At 40.7% G+C, this 7,500-nt stretch overlaps 2 protein-coding genes across 6 annotated transcripts in view; one reads left to right on the plus strand and one right to left on the minus strand.

Annotated features, from left to right (window-relative positions):
* LOC138056742 (uncharacterized) overlaps window positions 1-3,773 on the plus strand; it is an 8,819-nt gene extending 5,046 nt beyond the window's left edge. For all 3 annotated transcript variants that reach the window (XM_068902612.1, XM_068902613.1, XM_068902614.1), the window contains 3 exons: window positions 1,052-1,387; window positions 3,068-3,285; window positions 3,602-3,773. In XM_068902612.1, coding sequence (XP_068758713.1) covers window positions 1,303-1,387; window positions 3,068-3,285; window positions 3,602-3,730 — 432 coding nt within the window. In that variant the 5' untranslated portion in view covers window positions 1,052-1,302 and the 3' untranslated portion in view covers window positions 3,731-3,773. The remainder of the gene's footprint in view (window positions 1-1,051; window positions 1,388-3,067; window positions 3,286-3,601) is intronic.
* LOC138056741 (uncharacterized) overlaps window positions 3,600-7,500 on the minus strand; it is a 42,941-nt gene continuing 39,040 nt past the window's right edge. For all 3 annotated transcript variants that reach the window (XM_068902609.1, XM_068902608.1, XM_068902610.1), the window contains exons 8-9: window positions 5,750-6,838; window positions 3,600-5,456 (exon numbers count right to left, since the gene is read on the minus strand). In XM_068902609.1, the coding sequence (XP_068758710.1) occupies window positions 4,467-5,456; window positions 5,750-6,838 (2,079 nt within the window). In that variant the 3' untranslated portion in view covers window positions 3,600-4,466. The remainder of the gene's footprint in view (window positions 5,457-5,749; window positions 6,839-7,500) is intronic.

Genomic DNA, 7,500 nt, shown 5'->3' on the forward strand with positions numbered 1-7,500 from the left:
GAGGGAAAAAATACATAATCTACGACCAGATTAGCAGCTTATGTCACTTAGAATAAAAAAAAAACCTAAGAAAAAACCTAAGAAAAAAATTAGGAAAAAAAAGTAGAAAACGCTGATCGAACGATGTCAATCTTTGATTCAATGGCTTACAAGAAATTGCATTTAACCTCTACACTACCGAAGCAACAGCTTCCATGGGGAATTTCAAAGTATTTAAATGAAGCCAATCCTAACAATTTATTGAAAGCTAACCAAATAAAAATGCTTGGTTACTAAGAATGGCATCGACCGTCAAAAATGGCATCGCTTGTTTACGAAAGGGAAATTAGCGTCGTTTCCTGCTACAGAAACCGGGTTGAGCTCCGGCCGTCCAAGCCCCAATGGCCTGTGTGCATGATTGCTTTTTTTGGGGGGGAAAAATTGTATTCTCTATTTTCGAATTCCCCATAATACACTTTGTTTGCCCCCCAAATTTCGCATAAACCATTGTTTTTAAATGCTCTTGGGAATATGCAGTGTCCCCAAGAGCATTTGAAAACAATAGTTTATACAAAATTTGGGGGGCAAACAAAGTGTATTATGGGGATTTCAAAAAAAAAAGAGAATAGACCTTATTCACGATGGCCACTATGTTGGATTTGCTATTATCGTGCAAATTAGCTACACACTTCTGAGGGGGCAAACAACACAAGTTCGAGAGGTTTTAACGAACATCTTAGCCACACAGATGATTTGTTTCACGTTCATTGAATGTTTATCACCTAAGTAGTAAAATAGAATGATTACACAAGTTACTTCGATGTTTTTTTTAGTGAAAAATGAGCAGATAACAAAGTAGAAAGTCAAAATGTCAAAGGTAATCAAAAGGTATAAAATTATCATAAAAAGGTACTATTTGCCTTTTTTCCAATAATTGCCCCACTTCCCCCAGCATAACACATGGCTAATTTGCATGACAATTTGAAAACCAACATGGCGGCTATCGTGCATCTTTTCAAGAAAGGTCACACACTTATGTTGTATTTGTACAATGTACTTCTTCTCTTTGAAGATGTTGTGAACAAGTCAGTCACTTCAGGTGACTATGAAATTTGTATACAGTGGTTCCAACCGGAGCATGCACAGGATAGTCTGAAGCCAGTAGATCCAGAAAGTGCTTCGAGTCTGCAAAACGTACTGTTTCTTTTGTACGCATTGAACAACAAGGCTCTAAACTTGGCTGCAAATCCAGTTTCCAGCCAAGTCAAGGCTGGGTTATGTCGCGTGGAAGGCGCTCGTGTGCATGCCCTTTATGAGAAACTTATGGCGACGTTAGAGACCGCTGAGAATGACCTGATCCCTGTTCAGACCACGCAGACGGTGGTTGGAACAAATGAGCAGAACAAGGGTGAGTTTACACAAGTAGACGTTTAAATTAATGCACTGCAGTGAGTTTGTGGGAAGCATCATACATTGAAAATCCCTGCTAAGATGCAACTGTAGATGTTTAAGGAGTAATGCGCCCGTGAGAAGGATGGGAACGGGCGAAAGGACAACTGAAATATCAGAGTCCTGGGCAGGATTGGAACCTCTGATTTTTCAGTTGTCTTTTCGTCCGTCGCCAAGCAACTACAATCTTGGACAAATTAAATGGAACAATGAGACCACCCCTCCCCCAAAATCAGTGATGGGAAAATGGCGCGTTTTGGCCGTCACGCACCTTCATCCTTGATTTGGGGGAGAGGGGGCATTTCTGTTCCATTTTATTGTCCAAGATTGTAGCTTCCCATCCTTCAGCATGAACGAAAAGAAATCCTGAAGCATTCAAGCTTGAACGATATTTGGACATACATACATTTTATTTATTTGCCATATATTTAACAAATCGAAAGTGGTTCAGCGTTGTCTGTACTCTTATCGACAACGATATTCGTCATCACAGTGGTCAAAATGTTGTGGACTCCACAACATATGTTAAGCCATCGAATAAGAGGTTTATTATTCCACTATACAAAAAGGTGTTATTTTGCTTCAATTTTATTTGGTAAGAGTGTTTCTAAAAAAAAATGCATCATCTGTCCTTCAGGGCACTTGCGAACGATGTAAACGGCACAGAAAGCCAGCCAAATGTACTTTATTTGATTGTACAAACGAAATGACGAGAGACAAGCGATGACAAGCTAAATTCTCCGGCTTTGTATCTTGTTGAAAACAATTTCGTTCATATTTGCTCTGTTCTACAGTGTAATACCGTCTCATATTTTGCTCATTCTCTTGACCAAATGTGGTAAAATGACGTAATAGTGGAATAATAAATGTAATTACAATATGGACTCAATTGTAGTTAATTTTGACCGCGCACGCGCACATACACACGCATACATTCACAAACAGATATTAAATGATTTAGTCAAGTTAATTACAGCCTTGCTAACGTTAATACTTAGTGAGAAGAAATTCTTCCAGCTTTCTTTTAAAAGAAGCGGTGGAGGAAGAACTCGTTACATCAGAATTCAGCGAATTATAAAACTTTGGACCTTGAACGTAAATTGAAAACTTTCTGGAGTCGGTGTTCTGCACAGGGGCAAGCGAAAAGACTGAGCATTCCTAGTATTATAATTATGGATTTGACTATTCATTAAAAAAAGGTTATTGAATTTGGAGGAGAGTGTAGAGATCTTGAATGAGCCAGTTGAAGAGGGGGATAGATAGTGTAAGGGCAGGAGCCCATGTCTAGGAGCCTCCATGTGCACTATATCCTTGAGTCAACCTTTGCCCGTATCTTTCTATTTTTAGAACCAATCCTTCAGCAGGAGACTGACATTTACATTAATTTACATCAATTCGCACAATTTTCGTACATTGTTTTTGCTATTTTTGTCTCCGTTAGACAATGAATTTATTCTGATTGGCTATTTTAAACAGCGCGTGCATTGCCGAACAACTCGTGGCGTTCTAAAAATAGAAATATACGGGCAAAGGTTGACTCATAGGGCTTGTGTGGGGGAGGCAAGCTCCTACTGATGGGCTCCTGGTAAGGTTTGCTTAGTATGGCTAAAGTATTGAACTTCTTTTGTCATTCTCTCAGCCCGACCTGTAAGACAAGATACTGGTCAGTTAGCAGTCCCTGGGAACGCAGACCAAAAATCAGTGACAACTGGTGCCACAGCACGAAAAAAGAAGAGCATGGGCATAAGGGCTTTATCAGGCAAACAGAGAAAGGACGACCACATAAAGGCCCTCTTGAAAGAGCACCTTAACGAAATCCAGTCGATACTCCAACCACAAAAACCTGTTCCTGTGGAGGTAAGAGGTTACAAAGGATCGCTTTATCATTTATGGGTACCCTGTGACGTTATCATTCTTTTGCCTTTTAAGGTATGTCACAGGACAGTCAAACTAACGTTTGAACTAAGGGAAATGCTCATGCAAATGTACCGTCACAGCATTGTTGTGACCTGCGAGATGACCTCCACGCAGTCCACAGAATGTAAAGTCGTTTTAGAGGTTATTTTTGTTGCTGCAATGACATCATGTTTTATGAGTTAACGTTGAAAAATAAGGCATCCAACCGTCTTCATTGTCCTTTAAGTTTACAATTTGTTTCTATTTTTGTTTGCAGGATGTTTCGTTTGAAGTCAATCTCTCAAATGTGGCTTGTTTGAAAGCGATGTTTGATCCAACTCTAGGAACTATAGGAAAAACAACGGAAGCTTTTTATACCTGGCTTTTATCTCTGCTGGAAAATTAATTACATGCTTATACCTGATCACTAAAACTAACCCTTGTTTGCATCAGTCTGGTTTTTATTGATTTTTAAACGTGAATACAATTTGCGTTACAGAATACTTAGTTATTGATTTCTTTCTATTCTGAGTTGAGTACTTTTGTTTTGAGTTTCTTTAATCGACACCTTAAAATTTCCCTTACTTCAAAATAGACCCGTACTTCTCATTAATTCGGTCGTGTGCAAAATATGTTGGTTTTACTTAGGGCGCGTTCGATTGACCCTATTCCGGAATAAGAATACTTGGAGTGATGACTTAAAACGGTTTGTCTGGCGTTTTGAAGCAACAAGGATAATAAAGATATGTTTAAAATAGCATTTTATCAGAAGTTTGACAATTTTATTGTGAATCCCCGTAAGAACGAAGGATTTCTAACTTCTATTCCATTTATTCCTATTCCAGAATACGGTCAATCGAACGCAGCGTTAGTTTCATGGCGCATTTCAAGCGACATGTCGAACATGAAGAGCTATACCTGCCAAAAGAATTTGTGTGTATATATATATATAGTTTCGAGATTAGGTGTGCTTCAAGCAACCACCCATGCATCGCATTAAACCAAACAACCACCTATTTTTTACGGTAGCACTATTTTTGTTGTACTTTAACTAAACTAAGTCACAAACCCGCCACAGATGTCTTTACAAAAAATGTTTCACTCGATTACATTCATCAATAGTTAAGCATTAAAACGACTTGTTAGTCCCACTTGGATACAAAAGACGATAGATTCAAGGAAAATGTCCACACTTCTCGGAGAAACATCGTAATAGTGTCCTTGTCTGTTAAATCCTTGGGAATCACTGCTTTCAAGGACACCTCCCATCGAGTGCTCACACTCTCAAATTTATTAACCTGCTGAGATGGTCTGGAATATTCAGTAACCTTATCAAGGGAGACCGTCAAGTTGGGCATAAGACCGTTTGTGAACTTCGTAGACTCAACACTTCGAATAAGCCTCACGTTTTTCCACAAATCTTCCGGGACTGAAAATGGTGGGACTTGATTAGGGTTTAGAACACATCGGTAGCGTTCGTATTTGGTCTCCGGGGTGTCTTTCGGTTGCAAAGTACTCCGAGACTGCAGTAGAAAGCGTACATCCGTTTCCCAACCATCTAGTCTGATGACGTCATCATCTGCATGATCAGGGCGCTGTTGCCATCTCCTCTTGACGTCAGTCATGAACCAACGTAAATTGGGGAACTTGATTTCAATGAATTCAAGTTTCTCGTCGAATCGAACGTAAAATTCAGCGTCAGCGCCATCGTCGCATGAGCAAATGTCGACAATATGTTTCTTTGTCGGGTTTGCTTCACGATGAAAGCGACAGCGACGGAGAAATTCCTTCACTTTGTGTGGTGAGCGCACTTCGGTGAAAAAAGAACTTCTGGACGGATTTCCTCGTTTCTTCTTTTTTTTATTTTCACCGTCTTCGACAGTTCGTTTCGATTTCCGCCGTCGTCGGCGTTCTGCACGTGCTCTCTCTTCGTCAACATATTGTACCTGTCCGGGCACGCGCCTAGTCTTCAGCTTATCAATCTTCCGTTTGTTTGTCCGAAGCATTGCTATGGTAACGGATTCACCGTCTTCCAACAATACATGGGGTACACTGAACAAGTAAACTCGCCCAAAATGAACAGCAAATTCAAGACATCCATGAATTTGGGGATCGAAGTCTCTTTCAAGGATCTTAAAAAGAAAAAGCAGAACTTGTTTTGATTCGCTGGAATACTTCCAAGCAAGACGAGGTTGATGTAGGCTAAAAGTAAAAAGTCTACAGTTTCGTCAAAACTTTTGCAAGTTAAAAAAAACACTTTTCTCATAGGGTTTTGAACTCGATCTAACAGCGTGAAAATTACTGCTACGTGTTACGCCATGTATCTGGCATAATGCACTAAACACATCCGTATTACAAAGAAGACAAAGTGTCTCCACAAACCCAAATCAAACAGTTAACGGAAGAAAGGCAATAGAAAGAATACCTTGAGTTGCTGGAAAAATTTCTCCGTGAAGCATCTAAATGGATATTCGTTATCCTTAGGTTCTGTTACAAAGGCAACATGCCGCGCAAGCCCATCATGGGTCTGGTGACAAGGGCCATCGTATGGTGTGAGACTCACGTGGTCGTTTTCATTCCGACTTCCTTCAAACAGAAGCACACTTGCGCCTTCCACGAAGCATCCACTCATACGGTCACGTGACGCTTGTAATGACATTTTTTCCAGCTCTTTCTCCACTGCGCGAATTGCCGGCTCGCTTCCTTTCACCTCTAAAAAGGCGGAGTTGTAAGATCGAGGGAAGCTTCGTCTGATTATGACGCTCTTCACGCCAGTCTTTCTTACTATTTCTTGAGCAACGCCAGCCACGAATTTTGAAAGTAGTGGATTCAAGAAAATTACTCTGTAGCCTTCAGAACCGCTTATAGCAAGCATGATTTGTACGTCTCCATACAGCGCTAGCAACTGATATGCGCGGTGCATGTGTTCTTTGACCAGGTCCAAGTGCTCTTTGTCCAAAACTTCTGAAAATTTATCCTTCTGTAGGATGCCGCTCAAGGGATCTGGGACTTCCTTTTCAAAAGTGCGTTCAGTTACCTGAAAAAACTCCATCAGTATTTCTCCAAGCTCAGCGGGGCTTATTTCTTCTCGGGAGTGGTTGTCATTTCTGTTCTGTTGTGTGGCTTCTTCAAGAAAGCCGACCACTTTTTCCCACTCCATGCATAAGTGACCATCAGTCTTTTTTCCTTGCATGATATCCAACTTCTGCGTTGTAACGTAATCAGCGTTGAAGTTTTGAACATGCATCTTGCGCATACACTGAAACAGAAGCAAGCAGCTCAGCATGTTAAACGTTTTACCACCATCCGCCTTGTTCCGTGAAATTCCTGTAACACAACACCACCGCTTAATGAGGCGCATGATCAACAGAAAAATCGGATAGGTCTTCAAGTAGCTTGACAACAAAATTGCCACTGTTAGACTGTGCGGGTTAGAACTCAAGTGGCAAACGAGGTTGGAGGGGCAATTGCGCCCAGATGTTAATTTCTTGGTTGGCCTTTTGCAGACAAGAACCTAAAAATCAAATAAAGCAATACCTTCATTACATGGAAGGATTACGTTTTTGCAAACGTTGGCCGTGTAGCACTCATATACGAACAGACTTAACTGATTAGAGTGTAATGTGAAGTGCTAAGTTTCCACCCCATATGAACCATGTGAATTGAACCTTCGGGTTAGATCACCGCTGCTCTGCCGACTGAGCTACAAGGTCAGCCGGGAACAGGTCGTGGGAACTGAGGATCTTAAAGTCACGGCAATTGTGTGGGCCCATTTCCATCAGTAGGGCTAACGCTCACATGGTTCATATAGGATGGAAACTTAGCACTTCACATTACACTCAAATCAGTTAAATACCTTCATTACATGCCTAGTTCCCCTGGTGCCCATCAGTTTTCAAAAGATCCGACAGCACTTTTAAGTTACGATCCGCATATTTTACAGAGCTCCACATTGTCTTTGTTCACCAGAGCGAACAAATTGGTACCCGAAGGGAACCTCTTTGAGTAGGACCCTGCAATGTGAGCCGTTGTGACTTGTAAAAGGACTTTGTTTCATACTTTTTACCTGTTATTGGTACGTTTTCGAGATAAATAACTAATCCTTCCGAAAGCAAGTTTATACGATAAAAAAAGTTGCTCGTTTTCAGGATATGAAGAAAATTACTACGACATCCG

Source organism: Montipora capricornis, chromosome 7 (genome assembly GCF_036669925.1).
Source record: "Montipora capricornis isolate CH-2021 chromosome 7, ASM3666992v2, whole genome shotgun sequence".
NCBI classification, from domain to species: domain Eukaryota; kingdom Metazoa; phylum Cnidaria; class Anthozoa; order Scleractinia; family Acroporidae; genus Montipora; species Montipora capricornis.